The sequence below is a fragment of the Scyliorhinus torazame genome, chromosome 29 (assembly GCF_047496885.1).
Source record: "Scyliorhinus torazame isolate Kashiwa2021f chromosome 29, sScyTor2.1, whole genome shotgun sequence".
NCBI lineage: Eukaryota > Metazoa > Chordata > Chondrichthyes > Carcharhiniformes > Scyliorhinidae > Scyliorhinus > Scyliorhinus torazame.
Window position 1 is genome coordinate 41,914,277 of NC_092735.1, and position 17,500 is coordinate 41,931,776.

A 17,500-nucleotide genomic window follows, 5' to 3' on the forward strand; every position below is an offset into this window, starting at 1 on the left:
AGCTGGGCAGAGGGAGCTGGGCAGAGGGAGCTGGGCAGAGGGAGCTGGGCAGAGGGAGCTGGGCAGAGGGAGCTGGGCAGAGGGAGCTGGGCAGAGGGAGCTGGGCAGAGGGAGCTGGGCAGAGGGTGCTGGGCAGAGGGTGCTGGGCAGAGGGTGCTGGGCAGAGGGAGCTGGGCAGAGGGAGCTGGGCAGAGGGTGCTGGGCAGAGGGAGCTGGGCAGAGGGAGCTGGGCAGAGGGAGCTGGGCAGAGGGAGCTGGGCAGAGGGTGCTGGGCAGAGGGAGCTGGGCAGAGGGAGCTGGGCAGAGGGAGCTGGGCTGAGGGAGCTGGGCAGAGGGAGCTGGGCAGAGGGAGCTGGGCTGAGGGAGCTGGGCAGAGGGAGCTGGGCAGAGGGTGCTGGGCAGAGGGATCTGGGCAGAGGGTGCTGGGTGTCTTTGTTCTTGAATCGCAGAGAGTGGGTTTGCCGGTACAGCCGGTAATTAAAAAGGCAAATGGAATGTTAGCGTTTATTGCAAAAGGACTGGAGTATAAAAGTAGAGAAGTGTTGTTGCAATTGTACAGGGTGTTGGTGAGACCACATCTGGAGTATTGTGTCCAGTTTTGGTCTCTTTATTTGAGGAAGGATGTGGTGATTGGAGGCAGTTCAGAGGAGGGTCACCAGATTGATTCCGGGAAGAAAGGGTTGATGTACGAGGAGCGATTAAACAGTTTAGAAGGATGAGAGGGGATCTGATCGAGGTGTATGAAATACTAAAAGGGATTGATAAAGTAAACATAGACCAAATGTTCCCCCTTGTGGGGCAATCTAGAACAAGAGATCACAGATCAACTGTGAGGTTATCCATTTTGGTAGGAATAACAACAAAAGGGATTATAATCTAAATGATAAAATATTAAAACATGCTGCTGTGCAGAGGGACCTGGGTGTCCTAGTGCATGAGTCACAAAAAGTTAGTTTACAGGTGCAACAGGTGATTAAGAAGGCAAATGGAATTTTGTCCTTCATTGCTAGAGGGATGGAGTTTAAGACTAGGGTGGTTCTGCTGCAATTGTATAAGGTGTTAGTGAGGCCACACCTGGAGTTCAGTTTTGGTCTCCTTACTTGAGAAAGGACGTACTGGCGCTGGAGGGTGTGCAGAAGAGATTCACTAGGTTAATCCCAGAGTTGAAGGGGTTGGATTACGAGGAGAGGTTGAGTAGACTGGGACTGTACTCGTTGGAATTTAGAAGGATGCGGGGGGATGATATGGAAACATATAAAATTATGAAGGGAATAGATAGGATAGATTCGGGCAGGTTGTTTCCACTGGCGGGTGAAAGCAGAACTAGGAGGCACAGCCTCAAAATACGAGGAAGAAGATTTAGGACTGAGTTTAGGAGTAACTTCTTCACCCAAAGGGTTGTGAATCTCTGGAATTCCTTGCCCAGTGAAGCAGTTGAGGCTCCTTCATTAAATGTTTTCACGATAAAGACAGATAGTTTTTTTGAAGAATAATGGAATAAAGGGTTATTGTATTTGGGCCGGAAAGTGGAGCTGAGTCCACAAAAGATCAGCCATGATCTCATTGAATGCTCCTAGTTCTTATGTTCTTATGTAGGTTGAGAGGCGGTAGATTTAGAACTGAGATGAGGAGGAACTACTTCTCGCAGAGGGTGGTGAATTTGTGGAACTCGCTGCCCCACAGTGTGGTGGAGTCTGAGTCATTAAATGGTTTCAAGAAGGAGATAGATATATTTTTGATTTTAAAAAATGGGTTAAAGTGATACGAGGAACAGACAGGGAGGTGAATTTGAGACCAGGGAGAGATCAGCAAATATCTGAATTTAAGGGTTGTATTACCGACTTCTCCTAATTCCTATGTATTCGGGTTGAAAGTGCAACTCATACTTTCATAGTAACCAATCATAACAAAGTAAAAGCTAAACTTGGAGAGAGCCCGATGAAGCATGTGCTGTGGTGGGATAGTAGGATGAACCCAGTGGCTGAATAGCCTCATTCTCTGATATTAATATCAGCAGAGACCATTTGGACCAAATGACCTTTGTTTATTCTGTAAATTTGGTGTCTGTAATATTTATCTCTCTTCCATTGTGTTATTGATGTGTTGCAGGCCCACCCCCTCCACTGCCCCCCAGACCAAGGAATTTGAAACGTGTGCCTGATTATGTGGAGCTGATTGATTCGACTCCCAGTAAAGGGTTCGAGCATCAGGCATTGCCAACACCTTGCGCACCCCCCTTGCCTGACCAAAGTAAGTGAATATAGTGAATGAGGAACCTGAACTAAGAGTAATAGTGACTAAATGTGCCAGCATTGTTGAGAGGTACAGACAACTTCTACAAACAGAAAGAAGAATGTTAATTTTTTTGTCAATTGAATGTGTGACTTGCAGAAATTCACCATCACTTGAGTCTCTTGGTGAAGTTACTGGGTACGCACTGTAAACATTACTGGCTCTTCAATCTTCACCTTCTGGATGCTCTGGTTCCTGACTCTTCTTCCAGTAGAAACAGTTGCTCTCATTCTAATCTGAAACCACTGATAATTTTGAATGTCACTGTCAAATCTCTTGTCCTGCTTTAAGGACAACCGGGAGCCACTCCATAATCTTTCATCCTGGAAGCTAATCTGGTAAATCGATTTTGGACCAAAGCCTTGACATCCATCCTACTATTTAGGTCAGGAAAGGAGTCCACATCGAGACAAACAGAGTGAATCAAAAGGAAAAAGGTTTTAATGCCACAGAACAAGAATACAGAGCAGTTACTCTACTACAGGAGCCAGCTCATAGTTCATGGCCTTCTGGTTTTATACAGGATGTAGAAAGGTGCGCCCCTCAATGGGGGAGGGTTTTGGGAACATCGATCCCCCAGTCCCAAAAGTGTTTAACACCAGGTCATGACATTCCTCCCCCTCCGAAGTCTGCGATGGTGCCTTCATTGAATTTAGTGCTGAAGGAGGCCGTTCAGCCCATTGAGTGGGCAGCGACCTTCGGAAAGAGCACACACATAGGCCCACCCCATCCTTGTAACCCACTCCCACCTAACCTTTTTTTCTATACGAAGGACAATTGATCATGGCCAATCCATCTAACCTGCACATCTTTGGACTATGGGAGGAAACCGGAGCACCCGGAGGAAACCCACGCACACACGGGGAGAACGTGCAGACTCCGCACAGACAGTGACCCAAGCCTGGAATCGAACTTGGGACCCTAGAGCTGTGAAGCAACTGTGCTAAGCACTGTGCAACCGTGCTGCCACGTGACCAGGCTAAGACGGGGAGGCAGGAGGCGAGGCGGACAGCGGTATCTTTTAAGAAACGGTGGGCTTTCAACGGCGACAGAGAGGAGGTCTGGTGATGGGTAGTGGAGGGGGGTGCACCTCTTCTCTCCAGACCGCAGAGACCCTCGGGCACCAGCGGTGGAGGCACTGGCAGACCAGCACAGGAGGAGTCGGGTCCGTCTCCAAATCAGAGGAGGCCCACAGGGAGTTGGGCAGAAGGGTGTGGCCACCATGTGGCACAGATGTCGGAGACGTCGTAAAGGTCCAACAGGGCCCGGGGCTGTCGGAGGAGCCACTCGCTGGCATGCCGCTGGGCACCTGGATTTAAGGTGATCCACGTGGCACTTCTCTTATTGCCCCCCCCACTTACAGGTGATATGAGGTTGGCCTGGTCCATCACAGAACAGCTCCCTTAAGCCAGCGGTGCCCCGGGACAGAAACACGAACCGGATGCTTGATCTGAAGATCCTGCGCTTTTCGCAATTTCACTTCTGTGACAGGCAATGCAACCCCAATCAGGTCTGGAGACGTCGACCCATCAGAAGCTCTGCAGGGACAATCCCGGTAACTACATAATGTGGTTCGTCTGGTAAGCAAACAGAAATCGGGCCAACCTGGTAACCAACGAGACAGTGCCCGGTTTCCTCAAACTCTGCTCCAGGGTCTGTATGACCTGCTGCCCAACCCGTTCAATGCCAGGTGGTAGGGTCCCTGTTTGGGCACGAGGACCTCTGGAACCCTGTGGGTGAAGAAGGAGGCGGATTCCGCGATCGTTATTGCCGTGTTGATAGACGGTATTCGGTGGACCTCCAGCCACTTGGAGTACGGCTTGATTAGCGGGCCCAAGGACGGCAAGGCCATTCCCATGGGCGCAACGGCGGGCAGCCACTGGTGTTCCTGACAGCCGTCACACTGGCCGGACACCGTATCGATGTTCGCGTCCATACCAGGCCCCAGACTAAAATCTTCATTGTGAGATCCTGGGGTGGCCACTATGTCGGTCACTTGAAACCAATGACCGCCCTTTCTCCAGGATCACCACCTGGGCTCCCCAGAATAAGACTCGGTCAATTTGGTGACAAAGGCCTTCAGCTCCTCAGATAACTTCTGCAGTCACCAATGAGGACGGTGTTTGGTGTAAAGGTCGTCTATTGGCAGAAGCGGATTTTTTGCCCCGGCGGGAAGTGGTATGCAGAAAATAGTAAGAGTGGTCCAAGTGTGGAAGGTTTATTTCTGAAGACCAGTAAAGTGAAAATGTGATTGAATAGAGGCGTTCATAATCAATAGAGTTTTGATGCAGTTAGTGGGAATAACCTAACTTTACCCTCATCCTGACCCGAACCCTGACCCGAACCCTCATCCAAACCCTGCCCACAAGGGGACATAAATTTAAGGTGAAAGGTGGAAGATATAGGAGGGATATCAGAGGTAGGTTCTTTACCCAGAGAGTAGTGGGGGCAAGGAATGCACTGCCTGTGGAAGTAGTTGAGTCGGAAACATTAGGGAGCTTCAAGCAGCTATTGGATAGGTACATGGATTACGGTAAAATGATATAGTGTAGATTTATTTGTTCTTAAGGGCAGCACGGTAGCATTGTGGATAGCACAATTGCTTCACAGCTCCAGGGTCCCAGGTTCGATTCCGGCTTGGGTCACTGTCTGTGTGGAGTCTGCACGTTCTCCCCGTGTCTGCGTGGGTTTCCTCCGGGTGCTCCGGTTTCCTCCCACAGTCCAAAGATGTGCAGGTTAGGTGGATTGGCCATGATAAATTGCCCTTAGTGTCCAAAATTGCCCTTAGTGTTGGGTGGAGGTGTTGACCTTGGGTAGGGTGCTCTTTCCAAGAGTCGGTGCAGACACGATGGGCCGAATGGCCTCCTTCTGCACTGTAAATTCAATGATAATCTATGATTAATCTAGGACAAAGGTTCGGCACAACATCGTGGGCCGAAGGGCCTGTTCTGTGCTGTATTTTTCTATGTTCTATGTTCTAGATGTTGATTTACCCTCAAACATCAGCCCCCAATCTAGGTTCTTCAGTTCCCGCCTAATATTGTTATAATTAGCCTTCCCCCAATTTAGCACATTCACCCTAGGACCACTCATATCCTTGTCCACCAGCACTTTAAAACTTACTGAATTGTGGTCACTGTTCCCGAAATGCTCCCCTTCTGAAACTTCTGCCACCTTTTCTGATTACCTCACTGCACCAAATTACCAACTTCCAAATTCCCACTCTGGATGTGTCTCACTCCGGTTGTGTCTCTTTGACCTGCGCAAAGCCCCACCCTGACCCGAACCCTGACCCTCACTCCCACCCCCACCCCCACCCCCACCCTCACCCTCACCCTCACCCCAACCCCAAACCCCACCCACACCCGAACCCTCACCCTCACCTCAACCCCAAAGCCCACCCACATCCCAACCCTCACCCTCATCCTCACCCTAACGCCAACCACCACCCTGACCTCAGCCTTACCCGAACCCGCACCTGAACCCTCACCCGTACCCCAACCCCAAACCCCACCCTCAGCATCACCCTCACCCGTACCCTCACCCTCACCCTCACCTTCACCCTCACACTAACCCTCACCCTAACCCTCACCCCAACCCCAACCCCTATCCTCATCCTAACCCTCACCCTCACCCCAACCCCCACCCTCACCCTAACCCCAACCCCAACCCCCACCCTCACCCTCACCGTACCCTCACCCTCACCCTCATACTAACCCTCACCCTCACCCTAACCCTAACCCTCACCCCAGGCCCAACCCCCACCCTCACCCTAACCCTCACCCTCACCCCAACCCCACCCTCACCCGAACCCTAACCCCCACCCCAACCCCCACCCCCACCCTCATCCTAACCCTCACCCTCACCCCCACCCCAACCCCCACCCCCACCCCCACCCCAACCCTCATCCTAACCCTCACCCTCACCCCCACCCCAACCCCCACCCCCACCCTCACCCTAACCCTCACCCTCACCCCAACCCCACCCTCACCCGAACCCTAACCCCCACCCCAACCCCCACCCTAACCCTCACACTAACTTTGTTTCTACTGCTTGATGATAAAGTTCAGACAATCATCAACGATCTAAAAGGAGAAATTCAGGGAGATGTTTTTGCACAAAGGTCTGTGAGGAAATGGAATTACATTTCCAGAAACAATGAATACAGATTCCTTCACAATGTCACCATGAAAAGTAAATAAATCTTTGAATGAGAAATATTTAGTAGGGTCAAGGAAATAGGACTTTGCGAACTTCACAGCGTCCCATTGAGGCTGCGAAGCGGACAGCATTCCCTGCTCCTGGGCGCAGGTCCCTTTGGGTGAGTTTGGAGGGTGATTCGCTCAGGCTGTAACGGCAAAACCGTCACCTGTATTCATCCACACTTAATGCCAGTGACTCCCGCAGGCCTGTCCCTCGCGGTCTGATTCACCCGACACCCATTCAGCTGCTCGCCGCGAACCAGTGGCCGCAGCTTTTAAACGGTCCAAGTGCAGCAGTGTGGAGACCGCCTCGCTTTGGGGACGCGGACCCGACATCTTCTCGATATTCCCCTGACTGGATGGGAGAACAATCAGCAGTGCCAGCAATGCCGCCTGGGAGGGCAGAGTGACCAGGTCAGTGTGGGCAGAGTGACCAGGTCAGTGTGGGCAGAGTGACCAGGTCAGTGTGGGCAGGGTGACCAGGTCAGTGTGGGCAGGGTGACCAGGTCAGTGTGGGCAGGGTGACCAGGTCAGTGTGGGCAGGGTAACCAGGTCAGTGTGGGCAGGGTGACCAGGAGGTCATTGTGGGCAGGGTGACCAGGTCAGTGTGGGCAGAGTGACCAGGTCAGTGTGGGCAGGGTGACCAGGTCAGTGTGGGCAGAGTGACCAGGTCAGTGTGGGCAGAGTGACCAGGTCAGTGTGGGCAGGGTGACCAGGTCAGTGTGGGCAGAGTGACCAGGTCAGTGTGGGCAGGGTGACCAGGTCAGTGTGGGCAGGGTGACCAGGTCAGTGTGGGCAGTGTGACCAGGAGGTCAGTGTGGGCAGTGTGACCAGGAGGTCAGTGTGGGCAGTGTGACCAGGAGGTCAGTGTGGGCAGGGTGACCAGGAGGTCAGTGTGGGCAGGGTGACCAGGTCAGTGTGGGCAGGGTGACCAGGTCAGTGTGGGCAGAGTGACCAGGTCAGTGTGGGCAGGGTGACCAGGTCAGTGTGGGCAGGGTGACCAGGTCAGTGTGGGCAGTGTGACCAGGAGATCAGTGTGGGCAGGGTGACCAGGTCAGTGTGGGCAGGGTGACCAGGTCAGTGTGGGCTGTGTGACCAGGTCAGTGTGGGCAGTGTGACCAGGTCAGTGTGGGCAGTGTGACCAGGTCAGTGTGGGCAGTGTGACCAGGTCAGTGTGGGCAGGGTGACCAAGGGGTCAGTGTGGGCAGGGTGACCAGGTCAGTGTGGGCAGGGTGACCAGGTCAGTGTGGGCAGAGTGACCAGGAGGTCAGTGTGCGCAGTGTGACCAGGTCAGTGTGGGCAGTGTGACCAGGAGGTCAGTGTGGGCAGGGTGACCAGGTCCGTGTGGGCAGTGTGACCAGGTCAGTGTGGGCAGTGTGACCAGGAGGTCAGTGTGGGCAGGGTGACCAGGAGGTCAGTGTGACCAGGTCAGTGTGGGCAGTGTGACCAGGTCAGTGTGGGCAGTGTGACGAGGTCAGTGTGGGCAGGGTGACCAGGAGGTCAATGTGGGCAGTGTGACCAGGTCAGTGTGGGCAGGGTGACCAGGAGGTCAGTGTGGGCAGAGTGACCAGGAGGTCATTGTGGGCAGTGTGACCAGGTCAGTGTGGGCAGGGTGACCAGGAGGTCAGTGTGGGCAGGGTGACCAGGAGGTCAGTGTGGGCAGGGTGACCAGGGGGTCAGTGTGGGCAGGGTGACCAGGTCAGTTTGGGCAGGGTGACCAGGTCAGTGTGGGCAGGGTGACCAGGTCAGTGATGGCAGGGTGACCAGGAGGTCAGTGTGGGCAGGGTGACCAGGTCAGTGTGGGCAGGGTGACCAGGTCAGTGTGGGCAGGGTGACCAGGTCAGTGTGGGCAGAGTGACCAGGTCAGTGTGGGCAGGGTGACCAGGTCAGTGTGGGCAGGGTGACCAGGTCAGTGTGGGCAGGGTGACCAGGAGGTCAGTGTGGGCAGTGTGACCAGGAGGTCAGTGTGGGCAGGGTGACCAGGTCAGTGTGGGCAGTGTGACCAGGTCAGTGTGGGCAGTGTGACCAGGTCAGTGTGGGCAGTGTGACCAGGTCAGTGTGGGCAGGTTGACCAGGTCAGTGTGGGCAGTGTGACCAGGTCAGTGTGGGCAGAGTGACCAGGGGGTCAATGTGGGCAGGGTGACCAGGTCAGTGATGGCAGGGTAACCAGGAGGTCAGTGTGGGCAAAGTGACCAGGTCAGTGTGGGCAGTGTGACCAGGTCAGTGTGGGCTGTGTGACCAGGTCCGTGTGGGCACTTTGACCAGGTCAGTGTGGGCAGAGTGACCAGGAGGTCATTGTGGGCAGGGTGACCAGGTCAGTGTGGTCGGTGTGACCAGGTCAGTGTGGGCATGGTGACCAGCTCAGTGTGGGCAGGGTGACCAGGAGGTCAGTGTGGGCAGAGTGACCAGGTCAGTGTGGGGAGGGTGACCAGGAGGTCATTGTGGGCACAGTGACCAGGTCAGTGTGGGCAGTGTGACCAGGTCAGTGTGGGCTGTGTGACCAGGAGGTCATTGTGGGCAGGGTGACCAGGTCAGTGTGGGCAGTGTGACCAGGTCAGTGTGGGCAGTGTGACCAGCTCAGTGTGGGCAGGGTGACCAGGAGGTCAGTGTGGGCAGAGTGACCAGGTCAGTGTGGGCAGGGTGACCAGGAGGTCAGTGTGGGCAGGGTGAACAGGTCAGTGTGGGCAGGGTGACCAGGTCAGTGTGGGCAGGGTGACCAGGTCATTGTGGGCAGAGTGACCAGGAGGTCATTGTGGGCAGGGTGACCAGGTCAGTGTGGGCAGTGTGACCAGGTCAGTGTGGGCAGAGTGACCAGCTCAGTGTGGGCAGTGTGACCAGGTCAGTGTGGGCAGAGTGACCAGGTCAGTGTGGGCAGTGTGACCAGGTCAGTGTGGGCAGGGTGACCAGGAGGTCAGTGTGGGCAGGGTGACCAGGAGGTCAGTGTGGGCAGGGTGACCAGGAGGTCAGTGTGGGCAGGGTGACCAGGAGGTCAGTGTGGGCAGTGTGACCAGGTCAGTGTGGGCAGGGTGACCAGGTCAGTGTGGGCAGTGTGACCAGGTCAGTGTGGGCAGTGTGACCAGGTCAGTGTGGGCAGAGTGACCAGGTCAGTGTGGGCAGGGTGACCAGGAGGTCAGTGTGGGCAGAGTGACGAGGTCAGTGTGGGCAGTGTGACCAGGTCAGTGTGGGCAGTGTGACCAGGTCAGTGTGGGCAGGGTGACCAGGTCAGTGTGGGCAGTATGACCAGGTCAGTGTGGGCAGTGTGACCAGGTCAGTGTGGGCAGTGTGACCAGGTCAGTGTGGGCAGTGTGACCAGGTCAGTGTGGGCAGGGTGACCAAGGGGTCAGTGTGGGCAGGGTGACCAGGTCAGTGTGGGCAGGGTGACCAGGTCAGTGTGGGCAGGGTGACCAGGTCAGTGTGGGCAGAGTGACCAGGAGGTCAGTGTGGGCAGTGTGACCAGGTCAATATGGGCAGGGTGACCAGGAGGTCAGTGTGGGCAGTGTGACCAGGTCAGTGTGGGCAGTGTGACCAGGAGGTCAGTGTGGGCAGGGTGACCAGGAGGTCAGTGTGACCAGGTCGGTGTGGGCAGTGTGACCAGGTCAGTGTGGGCAGTGTGACCAGGTCAGTGTGGGCAGTGTGACGCGGTCAGTGTGGGCAGGGTGACCAGGAGGTCAGTGTGGGCAGTGTGACCAGGTCAGTGTGGGCAGGGTGACCAGGAGGTCAGTGTGGGCAGAGTGACCAGGAGGTCATTGTGGGCAGTGTGACCAGGTCAGTGTGGGCAGGGTGCCCAGGAGGTCAGTGTGGGCAGGGTGACCAGGAGGTCAGTGTGGGCAGGGTGACCAGGGGGTCAGTGTATGCAGGGTGACCAGGTCAGTTTGGGCAGGGTGACCAGGTCAGTGTGGGCAGGGTGACCAGGTCAGTGATGGCAGGGTGACCAGGAGGTCAGTGTGGGCTGTGTGACCAGGAGGTCAGTGTGGGCAGGGTGACCAGGAGGTCAGTGTGGGCAGGATGACCAGGAGGTCAGTGTGGGCAGTGTGACCAGGTCAGTGTGGGCTGGGTGACCAGGAGGTCTGTGTGACCAGGAGGTCAGTGTGGGCAGGGTGACCAGGAGGTCAGTGTGGGCAGGGTGACCAGGGGGTCAGTGTGGTCAGGGTGACCACGTCAGTGTGGGCAGGGTGACCAAGGGGTCAGTGTGGGCAGGGTGAACAGGTCAGTGTGGGCAGGGTGACCAGGAGGTCAGTGTGGGCAGAGTGACGAGGTCAGTGTGGGCAGGGTGACCAGGAGGTCAGTGTGGGCAGTGTGACCAGGTCAGTGTGGGCAGGGTGACCAGGTCAGTGTGGGCAGGATGACCAGGGGGTCAGTGTGGGCAGGGTGACCAGGGGGTCAATGTGGTCAGGGTGACCACGTCAGTGTGGGCAGGGTGACCAAGGGGTCAGCGTGGGCAGTGTGAACAGGTCAGTGTGAGCAGAGTGACCAGGTCAGTGTGGGCAGTGTGACCAGGTCAGTGTGGGCAGGGTGACCAGGAGGTCAGTGTGGGCAGAGTGACCAGGAGGTCATTGTGGGCAGTGTGACCAGGTCAGTGTGGGCAGGGTGACCAGGAGGTCAGTGTGGGCAGTGTGACCAGGAGGTCAGTGTGGGCAGGGTGACCAGGGGGTCAGTGTGGGCAGGGTGACCAGGTCAGTTTGGGCAGGATGACCAGGTCAGTGTGGGCAGGGTGACCAGGTCAGTGATGGCAGGGTGACCAGGAGGTCAGTGTGGGCAGGGTGACCGGGAGGTCAGTGTGGGCAGTGTGACCAGGTCAGTGTGGGCAGGGGGACCAGGAGGTCAGTGTGGGCAGTGTGACCAGGTCAGTGTGGGCAGGGTGACCAGGAGGTCTGTGTGACCAGGAGGTCAGTGTGGGCAGGGTGACCAGGAGGTCAGTGTGGGCAGGGTGACCAGGGGGTCAGTGTGGTCAGGGTGACCACGTCAGTGTGGGCAGGGTGACCAAGGGGTCAGTGTGGGCAGGGTGAACAGGTCAGTGTGGGCAGGGTGACCAGGAGGTCAGTGTGGGCAGAGTGACGAGGTCAGTGTGGGCAGGGTGACCAGGAGGTCAGTGTGGGCAGTGTGACCAGGTCAGTGTGGGCAGGGTGACCAGGTCAGTGTGGGCAGGATGACCAGGGGGTCAGTATGGGCAGGGTGACCAGGGGGTCAATGTGGTCAGGGTGACCACGTCAGTGTGGGCAGGGTGACCAAGGGGTCAGCGTGGGCAGTGTGAACAGGTCAGTGTGAGCAGAGTGACCAGGTCAGTGTGGGCAGGGTGACCAGGTCAGTGTGGGCAGTGCGACCAGGAGGACCAGGGTCCATTGTCTGTAGGAAATCAGTGACCCCCTGAATTTACCACCTGTCTGCTGGTATCAGTCCCGTCTGCCACTCCCCCCGCAACCCCCCCCCCAATCCACTGGCAGACCCCTCCACACAACCGATCTTCACGCTTGTTGCTGAGAACCTGCTGCCGCCCACGAGCACATCCCCACGCTGTCTCGGTGCATTGATCACATGCTACCTGCTATTGATCCCCTGACCCATCAAGCGTGCAGCGCACAAAGCCCCTTGCATCCACAGGAGAAGATAGCCCATAATAATCGTAAAAGGGCAAAGACAGGGCCAGGATGCCAATAATCCTCGTTCTCACACGCTATGAGGAAAGAGCCCTGGAGATTGTGAGGTTGTCTGAGGACAGAGCAGGTCGGCCTGTGCCAGAGAATAAGGGTCCACTGATCCTTCATCCAGGTGACCTGTCTCAAGTGAGTTTTTGATGATGCACAAAATTCTCTCGCAGGATCACCATCTGATGAGGCCGGGCCATCCAGAATCGTTCCCCCCCCCCCCCCCCCCCCCCCCCAGCCACCCAACAGGCCATCTCGGAGGGGTGCACCAAGGGGACCGGCAACACTGTGTCACAGCTGTGACCCCACCTTCCACCAGCGCAGAGACACGCACCTCGTGGGCGACATTAGTGGACAGGTTTTGGGGGCACTGTCTAGTGATGTACATCAGGTGGAAACAGGAACATCCAAAGTAGTCAGCAATTGGGGGTCTGCAGGATCCCGGGACCCAGCTGTGTCCCAGGTCGATGCCGAGCCTCTACACAAGGTTCGCCCAGAGCTGATGCAGATTATAGGCCACAGCCGTGAGATTCGGGGATGGGTGTCAGTGACATGCAAGGCTGATCGGAGGAGTGCCAAAGCCTCTACACGCAGGAGATGGTGCCAGAGTTGCACAACACCCAGGCCATCCCTGCTAGGTTGGCGACCGCAGTGGAAAACCTGGAGCACAATGTCCGCGCCTTAAATTGTGGTGCCCAAGGCATGGCTCAGCCTGTGATGACTATAGCTGAGGGCATCGACGTTGTGTCTCTGTTGATGCCCCAGGTGTAGGTGGACATTGCTGAGGCACTTTAGAGCGTGGACCAGTCATTGAGGGCCATTGGTGAGGACATCAACAACAGGGTGCAGACAGTGCGGAGACTCCAGGGCTGGCAACACCAGATGACTCAGAGGCCTCTGGAGCTCACTCCAGCTTCCCTTCAATCCCATGGAGTCACCCAGGGCTCCAAGGGCACCCGCAGGGAGGGGAAAGCACTGGGGCCCATCCCAGGGCTTCCAACAAGGAGACGGCGGTGCTCTCCAGTTCTTCTGATTCCCCTTCTCCTGAAACTGGGGCATCTCAGGGGCAGCGGGCAGAACAGAGGGCATGGCAACACCTGTGACATCGATAAGTCAGCCAGAGTCCGGCTCCCGACCCTCCAGAGGACACCCGCCAAAGGCATCACAGGTCACAGTGCACGGAATGCAGCAGGCTGCCTCGACCTCTGATGCGTAACCTGGGGACACACCTAGACGTAGCAGGGCCACGTAGGACCAGGAAGTGTGAGGAATACTAATTGGGCAGTGGTGAAGTCACTATTTGTTGCTGGAGGAAGAGAAATCTGTCACATTAAAATGTTTCACACTTGATATATGTGAAGCCTCTGTCACTTTAGCCCTCACAATGACCTGCCCCAACCTTCCCCCATTCTCTCCCACCCCCCCACTTGGCACAGTGGGCCAGGTTGTGTTGATGGACACAACCTCGCCTTAGGAGAGTCTGGAGATGGTGAGGGCTTCTCTGGACTTCCTGGCATGTTGCACTGTCACCGGCACCTGTCCTTCATCCTCTGGCCTGTCCTCGGGCACGTCTTCGGATAAGGCCACGCGCTCCTCTTTCTCTTACACAGAAACATACATCAAAAATAGAAGCAGGAAGAGGCCATCGGCCTTTTGAGCTTGCTCCGTCATTTATAATTTTGAGATTATACATTTAGTTCCCTCGACCTGATCATTAATGTATAATGTGAGCAGTTGGGGTCCTAGCTCGAGCCCTGGAATGACCCGGTGGGGTACAAATTTAGTGCTGCAGTGACCGTCACTGCCATTGGGAGCTGGTTCCTCCTCCACAAGGTGCCATGTCCACGAGGACGTGACACAAGTGCCACACTCTCTCTTTGTTCAGACACAATCTTCTGTGGCATATGTTGTCCATCAGCTTATTGAAGGATCAATGATTCGTGTACACATCACTGGACTCCCCTTCTGGCCCCTCCTCAGTCGGATGGGTGGTCGGTTCCCCGCACATGTGGATCGGCACTGGGCACAACATGATGGGAAAATCACACCCCTGCTTACTTCATTGTTCCTGTAAACGATATTCAACATGGAGGATATGGAACATATTCAACTGTTGATTCATCACAGGAAAGGAACACTATCGACAAGACATTGCTTTGTCCTAATTAGCACAGTTTCTTGGACCCACCCCATCTGACTATGGAACCCAATTGCTTGTGGTCCAACCTGCCAATATCTGAAAAACCTCATTGTTACCTGATCTGCTGAGATCTTGTTGATTGCTTTCTGACTCAACTCAGTTAAATGATGGGGCCCCTTCCCTAAAAGATATCACTGACTGAATTGTGTTGCTATGACAATCTGGCCTTTTCAATTGCATTCGCGTTAGCAAGTTTCCATCCTGACTTGAATCGTCAGCTAAACTTTTCCAGAACCATTACCAGTTCGCTATTGTACCTGTTTCTTCTGAATGTGGTGTTTAATAATTCTAGGCTTTGTGTCTCATGTTACAATGTGTTTGCTGGGCTCCTGAAACTTTAATATCTTCCTTTCTTTCTTCGCCAGCATTTCTAAAACAAGAGAAAGAAGAGTTAAAGGGGAACACCAATGTGGTGTTGGTGAACTTGGGGAAGCTAGTCAACCTCAAGAATGGTGAATATTAACATTAATTATGATTCACTGATCCTATAATCACAGTACCACATAGTTTATTGCTGAGTGAACAAGCTGTACAATACTAGTCACTTAATACATTGTTCATATTATCCTGTGTTGGGTGTGGCAATGTTTTCTAATTCCATAGGGGGAGGCTGGACTAGAAATCCAGAGACCCAAGCTGCTGTTCTGGGGACATGGTTCAAATCCCACCGTGGGGCAGCACGGTAGCACAGTGGTTAGCACAGTTGCTGCACAGCTCCAGGGTCCCGGGTTCGATTCCCGGCTTGGCTCACTGTCTGTGCGGAGCGTAGAACGTAGAACATACAGTGCAGAAGGAGGCCATTCGGCCCATCGAGTCCCCACCGACCCACTTAAACCCTCACTTCCAGCCTATCCCCGTAACCCAGTAACCCCACTTAACCTTTTGGTCACTAAGGGTAATTTATCACGGCCAATCCACCTAACCTGCATGTCTTTGGACAGTGGGAGGAAACCGGAGCACCCGGAGGAAACCCATGCAGACACGGGGAGAACGTGCAGATTCCGCACAGACAGTGATCCAGCCGGGAATCGAACCTGGGACCCTGGCACTGTGAAGCCACGGTGCTAACCACTGTGCTACCGTGCTGCCCACGCTGCACGTTCTCCCTGTGTCTGTGTGGGTTTCCTCCGGGTGCTCCGGTTTCCTCCCACAGTCCAAAGATGTGCAGGTTAGGTGGATTGACCATGATAAATTGTCCAAAAAAGGTTAGGTTGGGTTACGGGGGTATGGGGATAGGGTGGAGGTGTGGGCTTAGGTAAGGTGCTCTTTCCAAGGGCCAGTGCAGACTGAATGGCCTCTTCTGCACTGTAAATTCTATGATTCTATGAATCTCTGATTATAGTTGGTGGAATTTAAATTCAATTCATTAATAAATTGGTCCAGGTAACCTTGACAATTACATTTGAATGTTGGAAAGGCCCATCTGGTTTACAAATATCCTTTAGGGAAGGAATTCCATTGTCCCTGGAGTAAAGCTTCTCTACTTTACTCCAGGGCAGCACAGGAGCACAGTGGTTAGCACTGTGGCTTCACAGCACCAGGGTCTCAGGTTCGATTCCCCGCTGGGTCACTGTCTGTGCGGAGTCTGCACGTCCTCCCCGTGTGTGCGTGGGTTTCCTCCGGGTGCTCCGGTTTCCTCCCACAGTCCCAAGATGTGCAGGTTAGGTGGATTGGCCATGATAAATTGCCCTTAATGTCCATAAAGGTTAGGAGGGGTTATTGGGTTATGGGATAGGGTGGAAGTGAGGGCTTAAGTGAGTCGGTGCAGACCCGATGGGCCGAATGGCCTCCTTCTGCACTGTATGTTCTATGTTCTACTTTTATTTTGCGCCTCCGATGTAATAAACACCAATATTCGATTATGCTCCACTTGCCACCTATTTGCCCAATAATTTAACTCGACAATATCCTTTTCCAGCCACATTGCACCCTCCTTGCAGTTTACTTTTGTACATAACTATATTGCACCTGCAAACTTTAGACAGGTCACCCATATTCCTCATCTAAGCTGTTCATATAGATTGTAAGTAGCCAAGGCCAAAACATTGATCATTGTATTAAACCAATACAACTGGTCACCCACAATGATCCATTTTAAATTAGGCACACTCAGATACATAACCCAGGGACAGGGGAACTCACTGAGAGCTCCATGGCTCATTGTTGAGATATAAAAGTTTCCAGAATGATACCCCATTTCTTCTTCAGTACATGTGGGAACTGGGCCTTCATTAGGACTAAGAAAAATCCACCCCACAGTTTTTTATCTTAACCATATAAAAAATGTATTCAGACATCTCACATCCAGACACTTGAGCATAGATTTCTGCTTCAAGGTTGGGCAACGGGAGTCGAGAAATCTCCAAGCTCACAGCACCCGCCTTGGGATAAAATTCCCTGAATAGTGAGGGTGGTGCAAGATGGAGTCATGCCCACCAACCTGGAGCAGATCGGGGGCATCCACAAGGGTGCCAAGTACCAAGGTCGGCTGTTTAAAAGTCCGGTTTCTTTCCTCTGGGGCTTCAGCCCAGTTGTTGTTTTAGGCATTTGGCCTTCTAGACCCCACCCTTCACACCCTTCATCTCCATCCACCCACCATGCCTGTACATACTTGCCCATGTCCCCCACCAATCCACAAGACCCAGAGTACTCCCCATACCCATCCATCTCCAAAGGCACCTCATGGTTCCTCTGTCCCCTCTCACCCATATAATCCCTCAACCAACTTAGTAACAATTTGTGGCCCATATCACCTCATTTTGTATCTACCATAGACACACCTCAGGAGTCATGCAGAGATGGAGTAAAATAAAGTTCTAAATATCTATTATAGATTTTACTATAATAAAAAAGGTGCTATTCACAAAAGCCCATTCAATACATACACACTGCTTCAAGCACTTAATCTTCTATAAAAATAGACATTTTGATTCATAATCCTACATTAAAGACAGCTGATTCAGCAGCTTTGTTGTACCCGACTTTGACTCAAGTCTGAGTCCCGCCCAATATTTTAATAATATCTTTGAACTGTCAATCAGTTGTGAACTTCCAACATCTACTGTGATAATGTCAGGTTGTGGGACAAGAGCAGCGGATACATGGAAACACTACCACCTGCACATTCTCCTCCAGGACGCAACCATCCTGACCTGAAAGAATAT

The 17,500-nt window shown here is 54.0% G+C and overlaps 1 protein-coding gene across 1 annotated transcript in view; it reads left to right on the forward strand.

Annotated features, from left to right (window-relative positions):
* The window catches only part of LOC140404159 (circularly permutated Ras protein 1-like), a 175,850-nt gene that overhangs the window by 40,983 nt on the left and 117,367 nt on the right, over positions 1 to 17,500 (forward strand). The window contains exons 5-6 of the mRNA XM_072492576.1: positions 2,110 to 2,250; positions 14,702 to 14,788. Of these exons, the coding sequence (XP_072348677.1) occupies positions 2,110 to 2,250; positions 14,702 to 14,788 (228 nt within the window). The remainder of the gene's footprint in view (positions 1 to 2,109; positions 2,251 to 14,701; positions 14,789 to 17,500) is intronic.